General features: G+C 41.7%; 1 protein-coding gene across 2 annotated transcripts in view; it reads left to right on the top strand.

The window, feature by feature from the left end:
- Window positions 1-21,841, top strand: part of ptprn2 (protein tyrosine phosphatase receptor type N2) — a 1,015,920-nt gene that overhangs the window by 368,465 nt on the left and 625,614 nt on the right. The window contains exons 5-7 of one of the 2 annotated variants that reach the window (XM_059971880.1): window positions 6,005-6,161; window positions 15,364-15,811; window positions 17,179-17,391. In XM_059971880.1, coding sequence (XP_059827863.1) covers window positions 6,005-6,161; window positions 15,364-15,811; window positions 17,179-17,391 — 818 coding nt within the window. The remainder of the gene's footprint in view (window positions 1-6,004; window positions 6,162-15,363; window positions 15,812-17,178; window positions 17,392-21,841) is intronic. The other variant, XM_059971881.1, reaches the window with a different exon arrangement.

The following is a 21,841-nucleotide window of genomic DNA, read 5'->3' as shown; positions in this document are numbered from 1 at the left end:
GTCAATCGGGTGCGTTGCTGCATCTCAGGTTTCCTTTTCAGGGTTTTTTGCAAGGGCGTGAACCGCTTGACTGCCTGCTCTTTGTTGTTTGGCAAGCACTGGCGTGGTTCTCTGAAAGGCAGTGGGGCGACCCAATTATTTGCTTCGTCTCTGAAGACCTTGGTGTCCTTTGTTTTTAAGAAAATGGCATCTTGAGCTGATTGAGCAAGTTTATTATCATGCTCAGTTCGAATGAAGACTGACTGACCCAGTGTCTCATCAGTTACTTTACATTTGTTAAAGCCTTGTCATGCTTCCTTAATACACGTGACACTTGTGTGAGGTTGAAAAATTGAATGGCGGCCATTCTCTAGTGCATTGGTCTTGAGTGTGCTAACCGTCGGTTTGTGTACATTGCCAGGGCACTCCTCTCCTATCACCACCCAGCCTAGATCCAGGCGTTGCACAAAGGGGGCGTCATGTGGTCCATTGACCTGCTGCCTAACCTTGTGCACACGGAGAACATCTCTTCCTAATAGCAGGAGTATTTCTGCTGTTGGATCCAGTTCTGGGATGTGCTTGGCGATGTGGTGGAGATGTGGCTGGTGTAGCACTGCACTTGGCGTCGGGATCTCAGTGCGGTTATTCAAAATTTCATTGCACTCTAAGAGTGGAGGGAGACAGATGATGACTTTACCATACAGGGACTCGAGCTGGAAGCCTTCTGCCTTCCTTCCATGAGTTTCCGCATTGCCTGAGCAAGTTCTAAGGTAGTATGGGAACTGCTCACTCAATGTTGAACAATTTAAAGAACTCTGGACTGACGAGTGAGTGATTGCTCTGATCATCCAGAATTACATAGGCTTTGATGGCCTTGTCTTTGGCTCCTTTAGGGTACACCTTAGTGAGGCAGATCTTTGAACAAGAACGGCTTAATTGAGCTTGACCGCAAACTTCTGTACAGCTCGAGCTGACAACAGTTGTCCTGGAGTGAGCCTCTCCCTCCCCGCTGTCCCATTGTGGGGGTGAAGGAGCGTTGTCGGTTTGCGGTAACGGGCCGGGATGCATGGCCCCATCATGATTAGTGCTATTGCATTCCGGACACTTCACGGCGATCGTACACTCTCTAGCAAAGTGAGAGGTAGAGGAACAGCATTTAAAACATATTCTTTTCTCCTTGAGAAGGGCCATCCTCTCTTCAAGGGGTTTTTCCCTAAACGTTCTGCATTTTCTGAGGGGGTGGGGTTTGTTATGCAATGGGCAATTCTTGCTAGGGTCGTGGTTAGTTGTAAAGGCTTCAGTCTTAAGCACTGAGACGGGTTTATCAATGTTGAAATTATTCGAAGAGGATTTATCTGGCTTGGTGTAAACTGTACTGCTTCCTTGACCCAAGAGGCTAGGGTCATTTCGCTTCTTCGTCTCCCTGCACACAAACCTAGTGAAATACTTAAAGGGAGGAAATTGACCGTTGTTGTCTTCTTTGTACTCTGAGGCAACAGACACCCACGTGTCCTGCAGCCCAAATGGAAGTTTGTCCACGATTTGTCTAATCCCGAATGGAGTATCTAGGTATAGTAGCCCAGTTGAGTAGCCACCTTCTTTGGCGCCTTGAATCTCCATGAGTAAATCTCCGAGCTCCCTTAACTTAATATGATCTTTGGCTGACACCTTAGGAAAGTTTTCCAGACGTCGGTATAGCGCCGGTTCAATAATTTCGGGGGCCGCATAGCCCTCCCGAAGTCTCTCCCATGCTTTGCTTAAGGCTAGCTCGGGTTTGTTGATGTATACTGAACGTATGCGTCTCACCTGTTCGCATGATTCTTTCCCCAGCCATTTCGCCATAAGATCCAACTCTTGGGTTGCTCTGAGCTGGATTCCTTCGATAGCGTTGGTGAATGTGGAGTACCAGGCATGGTAATTTACAGGTTTGTCATCGAACTGGTACAGTCCTGAAGTGGCAAGATCTCGTGCTAAATACTGTGCCAGGGGTTCAATTGCAAGTGGCATGCGGGCTGGGGAAATATGTCGGCGGGTATATGACCGAGGGCGTACCTCTGTTATGGACTGCTGTTCTGAATTCAGCCTTTGCCTCTCTTCTCGCCAAATCTCATAAGTTTGGTGTCAAGAAGTATTTGTCATCAGCTCTTTCATTCTTGACTTCATCGCGGAGTTGCGAGGGTAAATTGTCTTCCTCAGATGGATGTGGTGCAATTGGGTCTCTCTGAGACTCCTTATGACGTGGGGCGTTATCAGATAAGTATGGAGTGGAAGAACAAATCTTCCAGACTGTTTGAGCGTTCCAATCTGGTCTTTTCTGAAGTAGATTTTACGTCAACCAGATCTTGCATTCCTTCAACATCTTCTATGAACTCTGCTTCCGCCCTGGCAGCTTCTTCTTCTCGTTCCAGCATCAGCACTTCTAACTCTGCCGCTATCCTTGCCCTTTCCAACTGGTTTTCGGTTTCTCTGGCAGTGCTTTCCATTTCTCTGGCGGCCACTTCCATTTTCAAATCTGCTTCTTGTCTGGCGTAGCACAGTCGCACCCTGGCAGCTTCTGCCTTAGCTCTTGCATGGGTGGACTTACTTGATGATGTCCTACTGCCCCCTCGCTGGGTGGCAACGACTTGACGCTGGATCAAGATGTCATTGCAGCACTTGAAACACCAGATAATGCCGCTTTTTCACTGTAGTGTTCTCGCTCAGGTGTAACGGAACCCCGAGCTAAACACCGAGTTAAACCTTTGTCAATATTGACAGGATCACAGTAAGATTAACCATTTACTGTTCACTCTTCCACACTGACGTATGGTAAAAACTGTTGATAAACAATACAAGATTCGTACAGCATTTGTTTCCTTCTTGATATTACAATTACATCGTAAATACTTGCAAAAGTAAAACTACAACAACTACATTACATTAAAGTGCAGCATACAGTCAGAATCTATCTACGCCATCGACTGCTTTAAATACACTTCAACGCAAACTATCCGCAACTCTTTAACTAACGAAAACATAAACATTATCGACCGTCGTTACTTTTAACAGGATCGGCGTTAACATTTTAATTCAACATATCGATTATCTCATAACTCACAGCGTTGCTTTCACAATGTTCCTGGTGCGTAGAGCGAAAACTGCTGCTGCTGCGCTCGCACATGTCTCGACCCCCACCTTCCCGTTTCTCCAAACCGGTATTTTCCCACAGGACACGGCGAAACCGGATGTGACGTCGTCGCATGCCGCAATCTCTCACAGACAACTTTAAACAATTCTAACTTTAACTAGAATGCTAACAAACGAATTACTAAGCGAAAATATTATAAACTAAATAACTGCCAAAACGGCAGCACAACATGGATGGAAATTACAATGGACATTTACAAAATGGAGAAGATAACAGCATCTGTAAATCATAAGCTGGAACAATTTGATTCATCCTGGGAAAAATGGTTTAACTACATAATGCTTCATAGGCCTGATTTTATTCTCACAAATCAATGAATCTGTTGTTAAGAAAAGATTACTCCCTACTTGTACATAGTTCTTTCCTTTTGCTTGTTTTTTACTCTCCGCTCTTTTCTATGTGTATACCCCAGATAAATACTTTGTGGAGATTTGTGATATGTATGAATATATGATATATATGTACAATATCTGAAATACACCTTATGGAAATGTTTGTTTGATGATGAACTTCAATAAAAAAAATAAATTACAAAATAAAACTGAGCCGGCATTTACCACTTCATCTGGCAGCTCATTCCACACTCCCACCACTCTCTGTGTGAAGAAGCTCCCCCCCCTAATGATCTCTTTAAACTTTTCCCCCTTCACCCTTAACCCATGTCCTCTGGTTTTTTTCTCCCCTAGCCTCAGTGGGTACCCATCATAATTTTATATACCTCTATCAAGTTTCCCCTCATTCTTCTACGCTCCAGGGAATAAAGTCCTAACCTATTCAACCTTCCTCCGTAACTCAATTTCTCAAGTCCCGGCAACATCCTTGTAAACCTTCTCTGCACTCTTTCAGCCTTATTAATATCCTTCTTGTAATTCAGTGACCAAAACTGCACACAATACTCCAAATCTGGCCTCACCAATGCCTTATACAACCTCACCATAACATTCCAACTCTCATACTCAATACATTGATTTATAGAGGCCAATGTACCAAAAGCTCTCTTTACAAACCTATGTACCTGTGATGCTACTTTTAGGGAATTTTGTATCTGTATTCCTAGATCCCTCTGTTTTACTGCACCCCTCAGTGCCTTACCATTTACCTTGTATGTTCTACCTTGGTTTTTCCTTCCAAAGTGCAATACCTCACACTTGTCTGTATTAAACTCCTTCTGCCATTTTTCAGCCCATTTCTCCAGCTGGTCCAGATCCCTCTGCAAGCTTTGAAAGTCTTCCTCACTGTCTACTACACCTCCAATCTTTGTATCATCAGCAAATTTGCTGATCCAATTTATCACATTATCATCCAGATCATTGATATAGATGACAAATAACAATGGACTCAGTAACTGATCCCTGTGGCACACCATTAGTCACAGGCCTCCACTCAGAGAAGCAATTCTCCACTACCACTCTCTGGCTTCTTCCATTGAGCCAATGTCTAATCCAACTCACTACCTCACCATGTACACCTAACAAATGAATCTTCCTCACTAACCTCCCATGTGGGACCTTGTCAAAGGCCTTACTGAAGTCCATGTAGACAACATCCACTGCCTTCCCTTCATCCACTTTCTTGGTGACCTCCTCGAAAACCTCCAGTAGATTTGTTAAACATGACCTACCACGCACAAAGCTGTGTTGACTCTCCTTAATATGTCCCTGTCTATCTAAATACTTGTAGACCCTATCTCTTAGTATTCCTTCCAATAATTTACCTACTACCGATGTCAAACTTACTGGCCTATAATTTCCTGGATTATTTTTAGAGCCTTTTTTAAACAACGGAACAACATGAGCTGTCCTCCAATCCGTCGGCACCTCACTGACACTTAAAATATATCTCCCAGGGCCCCTGCGATTTCAACACTAGTCTCCTTCAAGGTCCGAGGGAATACCTTGTCAGGTCCTGGGGATTTATCTACTCTGATTCGCCTCAAGATAGCAAGCACCTTTTCCTCTTCAATCTGTATAGGTTCCATGACCTCACTACTTGTTAGCCTTATTTCCATTGACTCCATGTCATTTTCCTTAGTAAATACAGACGCAAATAAACCATTTTAGCTCTCCCCCCATTTCTTTTGGTTCTATGCATAGCTGACCACTCTGATCTTCAAGAGGACCCTTTATCCTTTTGCTCACAATGTACCTGTAGAAGCTCTTTGGATTATCCTTCACCTTGACTGCTAAAGCTACTTCATGTCTTCTTTTAGCCCTCCTGATTTCTTTCTTAAGTTTTTTTTTGTACTTTTTATACTCCTCAAGTACCTTATTTGCTCCCTGTTTCCTGTACATGTCATACATCTTTCTCTTCTTCTTTATCAGAGTTCCAATATCCCTAGAGAACCAAGGTTCCTTATTTTTATTCATTTTGCCTTTACTCCTGACAGGAACATACAAACTCAGCACTCTCAGAATTTCTCCTTTGAAGGCCTCCCACCTACCAACGACATCCTTGCCAGGGAACAACCTGTCCCAATCTACCAAACAGATCTAATGAAAATGCTGTATGTGAGCCCATTTCCACCATTCTTCATTTGATCCCATGGCTTTACTATTCTTCATCCAACAATATCAATAACCTTATCCACCACCAAATTGGTAGTTATTATGCATCCTCTAAAGCAGGACTAAAGGATTAAAAACTCCTTACTGGTGAATAAAATGCTTTGGATTGAAGCAGTTTCAGACCCATGACTCATTAGTTGCTAAGTGAGCAGGTCTGTTGTGTTTTATGATATGCCGTGACCTGCTCAGTCAATTAATGCTGAACTGTTGCAACTCATTGCTTGAATGTCACTTGCAGTTTAACTCTTGTGACTGCTAATTCTTAATTGTTTAGGGCTACAAAGCAACAGATGGCAAGCGAGGGGAATTATGAAGGGACAGAAGATGGTGACCTGCAAAGATTCAAGTCCCTACATCAATATCTTCAGTTGCTCAGCGCTTTATCCCAGCCTGATAATCCCATGCCATCTCATAAGACCAGAACTGACAAGGTTAGTATTGATTTTCCTTATTCCATTTTAAAATGGTCAGTAATATATAAATGCCCTTGACAGTTACTTTCACAGAAAACTAAAGCAAGTTACAATATGTAGCAGCAATGATTCTTTTTAATGGAAGGAATTGTACACCTTACTGTTGTCTTGGGAAGCAGGCAGAGCATAAGAAAATCAAATTTCAGCTGGTCTGATTACACCTCCAGAGAGAGAAGGAGTTCACATTTCAGGTTGACAAACGTTCCTCTGAACTGGAAGAAGTCAGAGCTGTATCACATTTCCAGAAAGTTCCATCAGGGAAGGAAACCAGAAGGAATGTTCATAAGACCATAAGACTTAGGAGCAGTATTAGGCCATTCAGTCCATTGAGTCTGTTGCAACTTTCCATCACGGCTGATTAATTATCCATCTTAACTCCATTCTCCTGTCTTCTCCCTGTAATCTTTGACACCCTTACTAATCAGCCTCTGCTGTAAATAAACCCAGTGACCTGGCCTCCACAGCCATCCTTGACAATGAATTCCACAGATTCTCCACCCTCTGGCTATAGAAATTCCTTTTCATCTCAGTTCTAAAGGCATGACCTTATATTCCGAGGCTGTGCCTGTGGCAGAGCAGTTGCCAGCAGAGATTAAAAGACAACATTCGTAATGGTACAAAAGCAAAATGGCACACAGATATTGGCTTTGTGAAATAAAATCTGAGGATGCTGGAAATGTTAAACCGGTGAAGCAACAAATAGGGAGAGAGAATGCCCATATTTCAGGCCAAATATCTTTCAACAGGTCTGAGAATTTCCATCCTGCTGGTGAAACTAAGGAAACAAAAGATGAAAACATGCAAGTGGAAGGGCAGAGCTCCTGTACACTGATCTTCCATTTTTGTTTGCCAATCCCATTCCTATCTCCTTTCTCCTCACCCCATCATGCATTAGCTCCTATCTTCCATCCTGCACTGCACTTCCATTCTTTCTTCTAATCCCCCTCCCTAACTAACTTCTCTGCATCTATATATAATTATTATCTTTCTCTATCCCCAACAAATGGATGCTTGATTCTCTCTCCACAGCTGCCTCCTGACATTCTGAATGTTTTTTCTGTCTATGCATTGGATTTTTTTTACGCATTACAGCAGTCATGAACGTTTTGCAGGAAGTTTTTTTGTTGCTCAATTTACAAGGGAAAACTTTTCCCATACTCTCATCAGATCGGTGGGCAAAGGAGGCTTTTGACACATTGACCTTCATCACTCATGGCACTGACTATAGAAGTTGAGAAGTCATGGTTTTACAAAACGCTGATGAGACCACAATTGGAGTATTGTGTTCAGTTTTGATCGCCCTGCTGTAGGAAAGATGTTGTTAAACTGGAAATAGTACAGAAAAGATTTTCAAGTATTTTGCTTGGAATTGAGGGACTGAATTATAAGACAGAGGTTAAACAGAGAGATTTTGTTCATGGTAGCAAAGGAGACTGAGAGGAGATCTTGCAGAGTTGTATAAAATCATGAGGGGCAGGGAGAGACTGAATGCACTCAGCCCTTTTCCCAAAATCACGAACTAGAGGGCATAAGTGTAAAGTGAGAAGGGAAAAGTTGAGCAGCAACTTTTTGTACACAAAGAGGAAGTGGAAGAGACAGGTATATTAACAACTTTTAAAAGACAATTGGACAGGTGCATCACTAGGAAACATACAGCGGGATGCAGACAAATAGGTCTAGCAGATTTGAGAGTCTTTATCAGCCCTTATAAATTTAAATCAAGTGACGTAGGCAACAGCAGTGCTTCATTTCCAGATGAGCTCAGTGCCTTCTATGCTCTCTTTGACAGTCAAAAAATGGAGGAACCATCACAATCTCTCACATCCCCTAATGATCCTATGATTTTGGTCTCTGAGGCCAACGTGCAAGCAGCCTTCAGGAGGGTGAACACACAAAAAGCATTCAGCCCTGATGGGGTACTTGGCCAAGTACTAAAAGTCTGTGCTGATGAACTGGCTGCAGCATTCACTGAGAACTTCACCCTCTTTGCTTCAGCAGTCTGAGGTTCCCTCCTGCTTCAAGCAGGCTTCACTTATTCTGGTGCTCAGGAAGAGCATGGTGACCTGCCTCATTGACTATCCCAGTAGCACTTACATCCACAGTGATGAAATGTTTTTAAGAGGTTGGTGATGAAGCATATCAACTCCTGCCTGTGAAGCAACTTAGATCCATCCCAATTTGCCTACCTGAGCAACAACCCCACAGCAGATGCCATCTCGTTGGCACTTCACTCAACCCTGGAACATCTAGACAGCAAAGGTGCACACATCAGGATGCTGTTTATCGACTACAGCTCAGCATTCAATACCATCACCTCCTCAGAACTAAGCAATAAGCTCAAGACCTTGGCCTCCACGCCACCTTGTGCAATTGGATCTTCGATTTCCTCACTTGCAGACCCCAGTCAATTTGGAATGGCAACAACATCTCCTCCATGATTTCCTTCAGCACTACAAGGCTGTGTGCTGAGCCCCCTGTTCTACTTGCTTTCAACTTATGAACATGTGGCTAAGCACAGCTCCAAAGCCTTTTTCAAGTTTGATGATGACACTATTGTCGTGGGCCAAATCAAAGATGGTGATGAATCAGCATATAGGAGGGAGATTGAAAATCTATCTGAATGGTACCATAACAACAATATCTTATTCAATGTCAGTAAGACCAAGGTTATTGACTTCAGGAAAAGGAAACCAGAGTCCTTGTGTTGTGGTTATTATTCTATAGATTTATTGAGTATGCCCAGAAGAAAATGAATCTCAGGGTTGTATATGGTGACATATATGTACTTCGATAATAAACTGACTTTAAACTTTGAAATTTACTTTAAATCTTGATCAGCATGGACCAATTGGACCAAAAGGTCTGTTTTTGTGCTGTCTTCATGTTCTCCCTTTCTTCACTTTATTGGAGTGATCTGAATGTAAAATCCTTATCTGTTTTTTTCTGCAACTTTCTCCACTTTGACTCTGAAGTAAATCCTGTGAAATTAGAAATCTGAGATAAAATACAAAATGTTGAAAATACTCAAGCAAGTTGGACAACAACTTTGGAAAAGCCAAATTAACATTTTAGATTTATGTCTTTCAGTCAGAAATTATTTGAACGAAAGTTCTCCGACCTGAAACATTTCCCCAGTGTTTCTCCATTTTCACAAAGTGACAATCAGAAAAAAAAAAGATGCTGGAAATTTAAGGCAGAAGTAGAAAATGCTGGAAAAAATCAACAGGTAAAACTGCATCTGTGTAATGATGAACAGAATCAGACTGGATACCCTAAAAATTTGTAGTCAACAACTTCTCAAAGACAAGGAGGAAATGAGACATTGTGGCCTGTGAACAAGGCAAAACAGACAGAAAGCAATCACATTGGAGCTCAGACCAGCCTGAAATGTAGATGCTGTGTCTTTTCCAGAGATGCGGCCTGACTTGATGAGCACAGTATGTCCAGTGTTGTCCTTTTTTATTTTTCTCCACAGATGCTGCCTGACCCACTGAGTGTTTCCAGTATTTTTATATTTACTTACTATCGTGATCTGTGCTTGTTGAACTTGGAGACCTTGAAAGAATTCAGGAAGCTTTTGTCTCTCATTTACCTGTCTTCCCTTTATCCAAAATTTAAAGATTTTATGCACTATTTCTACTAAATAGAAGTCAAGCCAGAATCAAGTTTAACATCACTGGCATATGTCATGAAATTTGTTGTTTTGCCACAGCAGTACATTGCAATACATTAAAAAAATCTATAAATTACGATGAAATATATATAGCAAACACGAGGAAATCTGCAGATGCTGGAAATTCAAACAACAACACACACAAAATGCTGGTGGACCACAGTATTTTATATATATATATATATAGTGGATTTCCGTTAACTGTCAATTGGGCAGCCACTTACGAAAAATCCTTAACCCTTAAACGTTCAAGGACCATTCACAAAATATGTGTGTCACTCAGTTTTTTTCAGTACTTTTTGTTTCTTTGAGTGACTTTAATACCATCTCCACAATATTGACCTGAATTGATTGTCCGTTTTCTCCCTTACTGTAAGCATCCTTCATATTTAGAACAATGGTATTACAAAGAGCATAACATGTAATCTATTGAAAATAACTCTTAGAAAAGACCCAACCAGCTAAGAATGCTTCGGAACAAAACATCAGCTGTTCACTCTTTTCAATAGATGTGGCCTGACCTGCTGAGTTTCTCCAGCATTTTGTGTGTGCTGTTTTGGATTTCTAGCATCTACAGATTTTCTCGTGCTCAGTTGCAATGATTTGAATGCAGGCTAATCCTAAAGACAGAAGCAAAGTTGTTGGATAAGTAGAAGCACGGTTAATGTTTCAAGTTTGATGGGAAATTTGTTAACTTGAAAGGACAACAGTTTCTCTCACAACAGATACGACGATCTCCTGAGTATATCTAGCATTTTCTATTTTTAATACATATTTTCTGTATCTTTGTTTTTTTTTTGCTTTTCAGTAGATGGCACGTTAATTTGTTGCTTGCAGTTGGCGCAATTCCATTTTCTCAATCAGTGTCGTGGGATGTGAAACTGCTTCACCAGCTTTGTTAGACATTAAACATCTCCTCCAATCATGTTCCTTTGGTATAAAGGTTACCAGAACTCATACTTAGACCTTCAGACTAATGAGCTGGATACTTGGCTTCAAATCCCATCGCTTCAGCTGAATTAATTAATTAATTAGATCTGGAATGGAGTTCTGTTTTCAGTTACATTTAAACCACTTATTGTCTCCAAAATTCAGCTGGCTTGGTAATGTCCGTCAGAGAAGGGAAACAGGAATCTGTCACCTTTATCCTGTCTGGTTGATTGGTCACTCCGGACTTGTTGACTTTTCCTGCCAGTCTGCTCAGGGTGTAATCAGGAATGAACAAGTGATGAACCAATTGCCAGCAAGCTCCACTTCTTCTGAAAAAGTATATTTAAAGGTTCCAATGCACCACTTCTACGAAATAGAATCAGAGTCAGGTTTAATATCACTGATGAGATTTGTTGTTTTGATGCAGCAGTACAGTGGATTCCAGTCAATTGGACCATTGGTTAACTGCGCAGCCACTTAGTTGGGACAACTCTTAAAGAACAAAAACAAATCAAGAAAATAGCCAGGATTCCCCTTTTTTAATTTGGACAATACACCACATAATTGGGACAGAAGATTGTGGCCGGACAGTTTCTAACCAGCATCACTCACATGTGCTTGATTAGCCATTAGTCACTATGCTTAGAGTGAACAGTTTTTCCTTCTCCAATATTTTTATTAGTTTCTACATAGAAGAATACAGAGTACAAGAAAGTGTATATAAAAGGTCAAAAAAACTTTAAAACTACCAATTACATTATATCTGTTCATAATTAATAACTCTCTTTATTCCATATTCATGTAAGTTAATCAATAGTTATATTGAAATATACTAATTATTACAAAAAACCTAACCCCTACCAAGACTGAAGCTATTCATTAAGGAGGAAAGAAGGTAAAATACCTTCTCCTATAATAATAATAATTAATAATAGCCAATATCTGAGTTTAAACAACGAATTGAAGGTTTTGAAAATAATTCAGAAAAGGTCCCCACAATGTTTGAAAGTCTTGACGAGATTCAGAAATTGAACAACGAATCTTCTCCAAATCTAAACGTGACATAACGTCACATAACCACTGAGCATGAGTAGGAGGAAAAGCATCCTCCTACTCATGCTAAATAGCTTTGGTGGTATGTGTTTGTGTTCAAAAAGCAGTGATTTTTGTCACTAATGGTTGGCAAGAAAATAGCAGTAAGACAATTCAAAACTGTTTTGCTCACTATGGTCTCAAGCATTCAGTCTTGGACATGCCACAAATGGCCGTTAGACATTACGGCGTGAACAGGTTTGAATAGCATCAGTTGCATATGCTTCTGTTATCTTTTCCATTTGAGCGAATGATGCCGATTCAAAAAGCAGTGACTTTTGATAATTTTATTTTGACTATATGCAGGAAGGCAATGAAGGCAGTCCATTATCTGCGATAGGTGTCTGTGCTGATTTTATTAATTTACAGTCAATCAAAACAGCACAGCAACAATGAATTCTTCCGTCGATAACTATTCAGAACTAATACAAAATCCTATAATACTGTAGTATGGGTAGTGTTCTAATTTGTTCTGTATTTAATTTAAATGCATAATTTGTTACTCAGTTAAAAGGTAATTTGTCTTTGTTATGCCTTTTAATTATTTCCATGAAACTTCGGCTAATTGGGGCAGCCGCATAATGCACTGGTCCCAATGGGTCCCAATTAACCAACACATATTTTTTATATATGTTCATATAGTGTGGTTCGTCAGAGGCTTTTTCCCAGAGCTGAAATGGCTGCCACAAGAGGGCACAGGTTTAAGGTGCTTGGGAGTAGGTAGAGAGGAGATGTCATGGCTAAGTTTTTTACTCAGAGAATGGTGAGTGTGTGGAATAGGCTGTCAGCAATGGTGTGGAGTCGGATACAGTAGGGTCTTTCAAGAGACTTTTGGATATGTGCATGGAGCTTAGAAGAATAGAGAGCTATGTGTAACCCTGGTAATTTCTTAAGGCAGGGGCATGTTTGGCACAACTTTGTGGAGAGAAGGGCCTGTATTGTGCTGTAGGTTTTCTATGTTCCTATATATATAAGCTAAGTAGTGCAAAAGCAGCTCAAAAAATTAGGTAGTGTTAATGGGTTGGTGAATTGTCTGTTCAGAGATCTGCCGGCACAGAAATAGATGGAAGTCCTGCTGTGGGATTTGAACACACAATCTTTCAGTTGAGTTATTTTATCAAAAGCTTATTCTCAGCATGTTCATGGATGGGTAGTATCAGGAGGCTGTATCACTGGGAATTGTAATTGTTTCCTACAGTACTGTGTTGGTTGGGAATGTTTTGTGTTAGCAGAGAAAATTAAAACTGGAGAAAAGTTTTGCCTAACTGATTTGATGAATTACAATGGAGATGGTAGCAAAAAGAACCAATCAGAGAAGAATTAAGCGCAAACTGGTGGATTCACACTCGGTCGGTTTGATTGTCCACCCTTGTGAGACCCGGCTGACTTTTAATAGGGAGGAAATTGTGCAGGTTCCAAGGTGTGTGAATAATCTGTCCTGCTAGATTATTTCACAGGAGATAAAGTACATTCACCCCCAGAGATCTAACCAGCAAGGAAGAATTGATGCACAGACTTGACAATACAGGTCAAAATGTCAGAAGCCTAAAGGCAAGCATATAAAACGGTGAAGATCACACGTAGAAATTCAACCTTTACCTACAAAGTATAGTAATATATTTCCATGGAAACGAGATCTGAGTCCACTGTGCCGTTAATGGAGGATAGGCCATTCATAGTCATATTTTCTTATGACACAAAGGCTGCTTGCGTTCATGCCAACATTCTCATCAGTCCAATATTTCCTCTATTTCCTGTCAACCAATTCTCTCTTACATGTCTCTCAACTTGCTCTGACTATCCACAGTTGAAAGCCTTCTTCCTGCTCTTGCTCTTCAATGTCTCATCCCTTCTGTCCACAAGCCCAAGTAGAAGACCCCCCCGACACTGCATGCCAATCGTTGGGATCGTGGCATGCAGCTCCTGTGGGGGATCTGTTGCAATGGCATTGCAGTTAAGACTGAGAGAAGAATAATCATTAGAACAAAGACAGAATGAGCCTGGTTTGTACTTTATTTCATTGGCTTTATCTTCAAGGTAAAACTGTCAAAGCTCATAATGAACTGGGGGGTCACTGCACCCATCATGCACATCGCATTGGGTTTACGGCAACGCTAACCCTTTGTGATCTCGCACCCTGAGACCTTACCGCTGTTAGAGCTATTCAACATAGCTGAGTGAGGGAAAACTAGTTTTAATACAGTTAAACCTGAGGCCCTAGCCACCAGGTACCCTGATGGCTTTCTGACAGCTTACTTTTCAAAGCCGCTTCACTGCTTCAAAATGTTTCTGATACTTAGGAGACGCTGTAGAAAATGCACGGCGTATTATCAACAGTTTTGGGCCCTATATCTCAGAAAGGATATGTTGTCATTGGAGAATCCAGAGGAGGTTCACGAGGATGATTCTGGGAATGAAGGGGTTAACATATGATGACCATTTGGTAGCTTTGGGCCTGTATTTACTGGAATTTAGAATGATTTGGAGGGATCTCATTGAAACCTACTGAATGTTGAAAGGACAAGACAAGGGTCTTTCCTATGGTGGGGGTATCCAGAACTAGAAGGCACAGCCTCAAAATTGAAGGGTGACCTTTTAGAACAGAGGTAAGGAGTAATTTTTTTTTTAGCCAGAGTAGTGAATATGTGGAGTGCTCTACCAAAGACTACAGTGGAGGCCAAGTCCATGGTATATTTAAGGTGGAAGTTGGTAGTTCTCTGATCAGTCAGGGCATCAAAGGATATGTCGAGCAGACAGGTGTGCAGGGTTGAGTGGGATCCAGGATCGACCATGATGGAGTGGTGGAACAGACTCGATGGGCTGAATGGCCTAATTTTGCTCCTATGTCTTATGGTCTTATGGCCTCAGTTTCTGTAACTATTGACTGAAGGAGGGGTTCCTAACTTTTTTTATACCAATGACCAATAGCATTAAGCAAGGGGTCCGTGGACTCCAGGTTGGGAACCCCTGGTTTAAGGTAAGCAATAGAAGGTTTAGAGAAGACTTGAAGATTATTGTTCATATAATGGATGTTTGAAATTTGGGATTGTCTTGAAGTAAGCAGTGTTGTAGATTTCAAATACCCTCTGCATATGCAAAATTTATGAAGTACTAGATGAGCACTTGTGACACCAGAGTATTGAAGGCCACAGGCCAAATGCTGGAAAATGGGATCACTGCAGAATAGTGCACAAGGGGTAGCTTGAGCACAAAGGGCTGAACGTCCTGATTCCATTTTAAATGACTCTGTTAGTAAGGAACATAACATCTTTTTCTCAAAGGCCTTCATCCGTGTTGATAAATATTAGAGCGTCATGGAAAATTACTGCATGGGCCAGCTTGCCTGTGAATGATTAAAATTAAATAATAATGCTCTGTGTTTTATTAACCTAGTTTATCTCGGAGAAAATATGGGGTATGCAATGACCTGAAACCCACCTTGCCTTCTTTTCTGTTTTGTAACAGAGTGAGGACATTCAATCCGACTCCTTTTTAGAAGAGCTCCCACCTAGAGTCCGAGGGCAAGCACTATCAGACCATTTCCATGCGTCCCTTCATCCATTCACCGGCAAGAAGCACCAGCAGCTTCGTATCTTCAGCCCAGCACAGCAGCAGGAAGCCCCTGGGAGTGAGGCCCTCGACCAGGCACAACTGGCCGCTCTTCTGGAGGATTACATGGCACAGAAGCTGGCTGGGAAGTCGGCTGAGAGGGGAAGCCGTTTGTCAGTCAAGAAAGGTGTCCGGGTTCACGAGGCTTTGACTCCCCCAAGGAAGGAACAGCAGGAAGGGCCAAGCAAGGACAGAAGCAGGGTACTTGATTGGGAAATGGATGGCCAGCATCTCGGAGTGAAAGCAGAGAAAATGCCAAGCCCCAGTAGGATCAGAGGAAAAGACCCGCTGAGTCTCCTGGATGGTATGAAGAAATAAGTAAATGAATGTATTTAACGGTAGAGATTTGGAATCTATTCAGGATATTTATCATAGAGCTAAGGAATATTAAAACACAGGAGCCATTTGGTCCAACAGATGTGTCTCTGACTGAACCATCTGTTTAGTCCCTCTCTCTCTCTCCTCAGTACACTTACATTTTATTTTCTTCCTTATGTGTTTATTCAATTCTGGTTATGATATTTCACTCTGCCTCTGCCTGACAACATGTTGGCAGGTAAACAGCAAAACAGTGAAACCCTATAAGGTCTTTTGGAGCCAGTCAAAGTGAGTATTGGACCATTTTGTTTGTTGGAGAGTTCTGTTTTCAGTGTCATCAATTCAACTTTGAAGGAAACTTGCATGTGTAAGGTATTTCACTACGTATTTACTGGGACTCGGTTGTATCATTAGTGCTTTGAGTGATTTCCCAGTGTGGTTACCGACACACCTGCTCCACATTGAGTAAAGCACATTCTTAAACCATATATTAAAAGCTCCTTTCTATATCAGAGGGAGTGCTCAGTATTTGTTCCTCATATTTCGATGAGCACTATATGTGTCATAAGCTAAGGGGAGGGACTTGAGAAAGGGGAATTCGAAATGGCCATGAGCTAGCATAGACATGATGGGCCAAAGGTCATCCCTTTGCATCCTAAACTGCTGTGGGTCAGCTGATCGATTGTGCTTTACTGTGCATCCCCTGTAATGCTGACATTAAGAGGCTCGGGTTATTCTTCCACTAAAGATATTGGTTTATTATTGTCACATGTACCGAGATAAGTGAAAAAGTTATTTTGCAGTAGGCTATTCCATACATACATTGACTATATTGACGGCTCAGTAGTATGTCTTACTGTAATGCTATTTATTACAAATTACTGTTACTTGCACATTGCACATTCAGCCAGAGCTGTAACATAAAGATTTTTACTCCTCACTTATGTGAAGGATTTAAGAAATAATGTCAATTCAATACATAACTACATTGAGATAGTACAGGGAAAAGCAACAGCAGGATGCAGAATATAATGTTATGGTTCCCATTTATTGAGTATGTACAATGCAGGAAGAAATAAGGTGAAGGCAAGTTCCTGTTTAACAAATAAGGGGACCATTAGTCAGAAGCATAGAGGGAGTCCATGGAGGCTGGGCTCTGTCCACAACTCTCTGCACATCTTAGTCAGAGCACTTGTGGGCACTGCTCAGTTCATTGCAAAAAACCAAGCTATTTACCACAATCCAGCCGTCACATTTTCCAGTATTGCCTGAGGCACCGTGACCAAATGTGACTGGTCTTCTTGTCTTCTTCATTATTAGATCTGTCTTTATTTCCATTCTGTTTCCGAACAGAGAATTTCATTCAGTCAGTGGTCCAGCAGCTGGGAGCAGAGCATGTCGATCTGGACAGCATGACTTCCAACCAGCTGGATGCACTGTCCAGTGTCCTAGCCGATGCTCTCCAGGTGGTGGATGATGACAGGACGAGCAAAGGGGCCAAAGGGAGACAAGAAGCCCAGCAGAAGGAAGAAGAGGAAACCTTTAACAGGGATGAAATCATCCAGGGTAGGAAGAACTCACTCTCACATAACACTATGCTTTACTACATCGAGGGTTTTGCAGTACCAGTGGCTGTGGGTGGTAGGAGGTATGACCTGATCCACAAGTGTTGCCATACATTCTTGTGCCAACATAGCATACTCACAGTGTTCCACAGAACAACACAAATAGTAACAACAACAACAGCAAAACAAGTTGGGGAAAACTTCATTAATAGGTTTGGGGCATTTACTCCACAATTAGCAAGCAATGGCTGAATTCCACCTATCCACACACACCAAAATTCCTCTTTGGATAATATCTATCAATCTAAATTGCTCAGCCATGTTCTGCTAGGCCTTGTTGTGTTTGCTACCAGAAGGACCAAACCCCAATGCTTAACTTCCTGATTTTGATTCCTTAAAGGCTTCTGTGCTATCTAGTCTGCATACAATTTATAAAATCATAAGATGAGGCCCTCAGTTAGTTGGGGTAGATCATGGACATTGCATCCTAACTGTCTATGTGATACGCAAGCCGGAACAGTATGATATGGAGAGCAAGCTGTGGCCCATTCAACAGCCCCCCCCCCCCCCCACCTCTCCAGCAGCTGATAAATTCGAAGGAATGACAGAGACTGATACAGTTTGGCACCAGCAAGAGTTGCCAGCCAGCAATGAACTCACCGTAGGACTGCCTTAGTGACTCCAGCTCCAGGTTTTACCTCAGGATTTACTCCAGAAGCCTTCCCCGTGAGTGGGTATAGCCGCAAGCAGCTGTGGCGGGGTCAGAGTTTTCCTTCTCTCAGATAAACTGGCAACCACAGCTGACCAGCCCCATCTGTCCGAAGCGACTGGTTTTAAGGCACCAGTAACCCACCTTTGCCCCTGTCCTGTCAGTAGAAGCAGTTCTACCAAGCTTACTAGCTAACCCACACATGAAGGCCAGGATCTAGACATGATTGTCAGATATTATTTCAGATGCACAATATTGGGAGTATTTAAGTGGTGGTAGGAGCTTATCCCCACTTCCTTCCCTGGCAGTGAGAACCTTAAGGAATCAAATCATAAGATATGGTCCATTGGGTCAATCATGGCTGACCTTTTTTCAACCTGCCTTCTCCATAACTCTTAACTCCTTTACCAATCCCAAACCTATCAATCTTGGCTTAAAGACACCCAGTGCTTTGGCCTCCATTGCCTTTTGTATGGTGTATTTAAGGAAGAAATTAGTAGGTTCTCAATTGTTAAATCAATTATGAGAGAACAACATTGAAGAGAAACAACTTCTGATTATATTGTAAAGGGACAATTTAACCATCTAGAAATAAGAACAATGCCAATGTAATTTAACTCTTGAAGGATTCTGATAAACATTTATTTCAGATTCAGATTTGTTTATCACATATATATCGAAACATATAGTGAAATGTGTCATTTGCGTTAACAACCAGCACAACCAAATCTATGCTGGGTCAGTCCACAAGTGTTGCCACACATTTCTGCACCAACACAGCATACTCACAATGTTCCATGGAACAACACAAATAGCAACAACAAGTGCCTTTCCCATCCCACTCACCCTCCCAGCCACTCACTTGCCACACCCAGACCGGCCTCCAACGTCAGGACAGGCCACATCCAAGCCCCCAGCCCCCAGTCCTTCTCTGACTAGCAGACGTTTGTAAGTTTTGCCTCATAAATTTGTCTAACTCTTCAGCTCTATTTGCCATGTTGCCTGTCTTTCGTCATTGGGGAAATTAATAATTAATACTTCTGAAGGAACTGAAGCTCAATAGTTGTGGCTGCAGCATAGATTTTTGATTGAGACCTTGCTAGTTACTCTGACAGTCGAGTATCTCTGCCCTTTCTATTGTTGATCATTCATTTGCTCACCTGGTAAAAATGCAGCAAAATTATTTTCTCAATAATGTGAAAGTAAACTGGAAATTTCTTTTAAAAAATGGAAAAGTTTTTTAATAATTTGAGAATAGCATGTGCTGCAGGCAATGATTGCACATACTGGATCTCCAACAGGCCTAGTTAGTTTGTGGCTCATCAGAGGAGGCAGTGCACAAAGACAGTCTTTCATTCTAGACTTTGTTGATACCACTGGTAACGCTCCATCCGAAAGGCTTGAAGACGGGCTCTACCGGGCCAGAGAGGCCTAGCCTAGAATACTGTAACCAAAGAACCAACATTGAAAATATAACTAAATTGTGAGCAATTGCTAGGCAGGAATAGGCCACTCGGCCTCTCAAGCCTGCTCTACTATTAAATATTATCATGCCTAATATATGCTGGCCTCAAGTTCGTCATAACACTCAAACCCTCAATTTTTTTAAACATTTATCTAACTGCACACTAAATATATGTGAAAATATGGCATTTACCACTCGCAGGGGAGGAGAATTCTAGAGGCTCACCACCCTGTGAGAGAAGAAATATACATGTACCTTAGCTTCAAATAACTGGCTTTTTTAAAATATATATATAGCTATGTCTCCTTATTAGAACGGAGATGAGGAGGAATTTCTTTAGCCAGAGAGTGGTGAATCTGTTTTGAATTCTTTGCCACAGGCAGCTGGGGAGACCAAGTCTTCATGTATATTTAAGGCAGAGGTTGATAGATTCTTGATTGGTCAGGCATGAAGGGATATGGGGAGAAGGCTGACGATTGACGCCGAGAGGAAAATTGGATCAGCAATGATGAAATGGTGGAGCAGGCTCAAGGGCTAAATGGCCTAATTCTGCTCCTATATCTCGTCTTCTGGTCTTATTCCTGACTCTCCCACTTGTGGAACCATCTCAAGATTTATCCCATTAAGCTCCCGAGGATGGTATCAGACTACAGTTGACAACAGTTGTCTTAAAACAGTCACTGTGAAACAGAAGCAGATCTGGTAATCCTCTATGTTTTTCAGTTAGATTCAGTTAGAATCAAGGTGACCTTTGTACAATGCATCAGTGCAGACAGATTGGTCACTTCTGTAACTTGTACGATGGGTATTAGCAGCCGAAATGATGTGGAATGTTAAATCAAGAGAATATTAATGACACCATTATGAGAGCCCTAGTGTTGGGTGAGTTTGTGCACTGAACTGGGACATTGAACTGATGGAGTTGGGCTCTCCCAGGTAAAATAGTGCAGAACAGAATTGAACAGAGTGTTTCATTTCACCCTCATTTTAGCAGCAATCATGCTTTTACCCAGTTTTTGGCGCCTGACATAATGTAGCCAGCAGCTGTTTATGAGGACGAACGTGAAAGGCAATGTAATGTGGTGCAGATCTGATTGAGAGAATCCCAAAAGGAAGGATCAGCCCTGTACCATTGTGCTATAAAACAATAGGAACATTAATGCAGGACTGCTGGCTCATTGAGAACCAGAATCATATCCACAGGCTCCTTCGGTGCACTGTGGGCTAGCAGCCTGAACACTCTGGGCTTTAGGGAATGGACAAGCTTTGTAGTTTGTCATTATCCTAATCGCAGCTGTCCTGAACTACAGGTGTTGTGTGTGCAGCTCATTGGCTAAATGTGACCTTGGAGCTCTAAAACCCGACCGAGCTCTTTTATTTGGACTTGTTATGTTTCATTGGAAGCTTGGTCTGTTAGAGTGTTGTAGGTATGGAGACTTGGGCTGGGGGGGAGGTGGGGGAAATGCTTGCCTTGCTTTAAGGATAAATCCAAAATTAGAACCCCAAGGTTTATGGAAAGCATGCAAAGATTAATGAGAACGACTAAATAGATACTCTAAAAGTATCACATCAGTCCTAAGTGTTAAACATGCAATATATTAGCAGTTTTGTACAAGCACGTTGTTGCAATCTGCTTTGTAGCGCATTTAGCACAATGAAAAAGGGGATCCTGTGTTCATTCATATACCTTTCAGAGTTCTGAAATGGTCCACCAGACAAAAACAAATACTCACCACTATAAACTACAACCTTCCCAAGTGGCACTCAGGAATTAAAAAGAATCCATGGAATACCAGTGTTTCTATAATCATAAGGACATAATGAATAGTATAGTAGCTCATTCAACCCCTTGTGCCTGCTCTTCCAATCAATAATATCAAGATTAACCTTTTACCCCTCAACACAATTTCTTCTACTCAAAGCCCATTTTTCTTGATTCCTTTATTTAAAACAATACAGTACAACACAGTACAGGCCCTTCAGCCTATAATTTTGTGCCAACCCTTTAGCCAACTGTAAGATCATTGTAACACTCCCCTTGCACATGCAGCTCCATTTTTCTATCATCCATGTGCCTATCTAAATGTCCCTAACATATCTGCTTCTGCCACCACGCCTGGTGTGCACCTACCACTCTCTGTGTAAAAACAAAAACCCTCCCTCTAACGTTCCCCCATACATTCCTCCGAACACTGTAAGTATTAGCTATTTCTGCCTGGGGATTAAGTCTCAGGCTGTCCACTATTTCTGCGCCTCTTACCATCTTCCACATCTTTG

The sequence above is a fragment of the Hypanus sabinus genome, chromosome 6, assembly GCF_030144855.1.
Source record: "Hypanus sabinus isolate sHypSab1 chromosome 6, sHypSab1.hap1, whole genome shotgun sequence".
In the NCBI taxonomy this organism is placed as follows: domain Eukaryota; kingdom Metazoa; phylum Chordata; class Chondrichthyes; order Myliobatiformes; family Dasyatidae; genus Hypanus; species Hypanus sabinus.
This window is presented reverse-complemented; position numbering and strand designations above follow the sequence as displayed.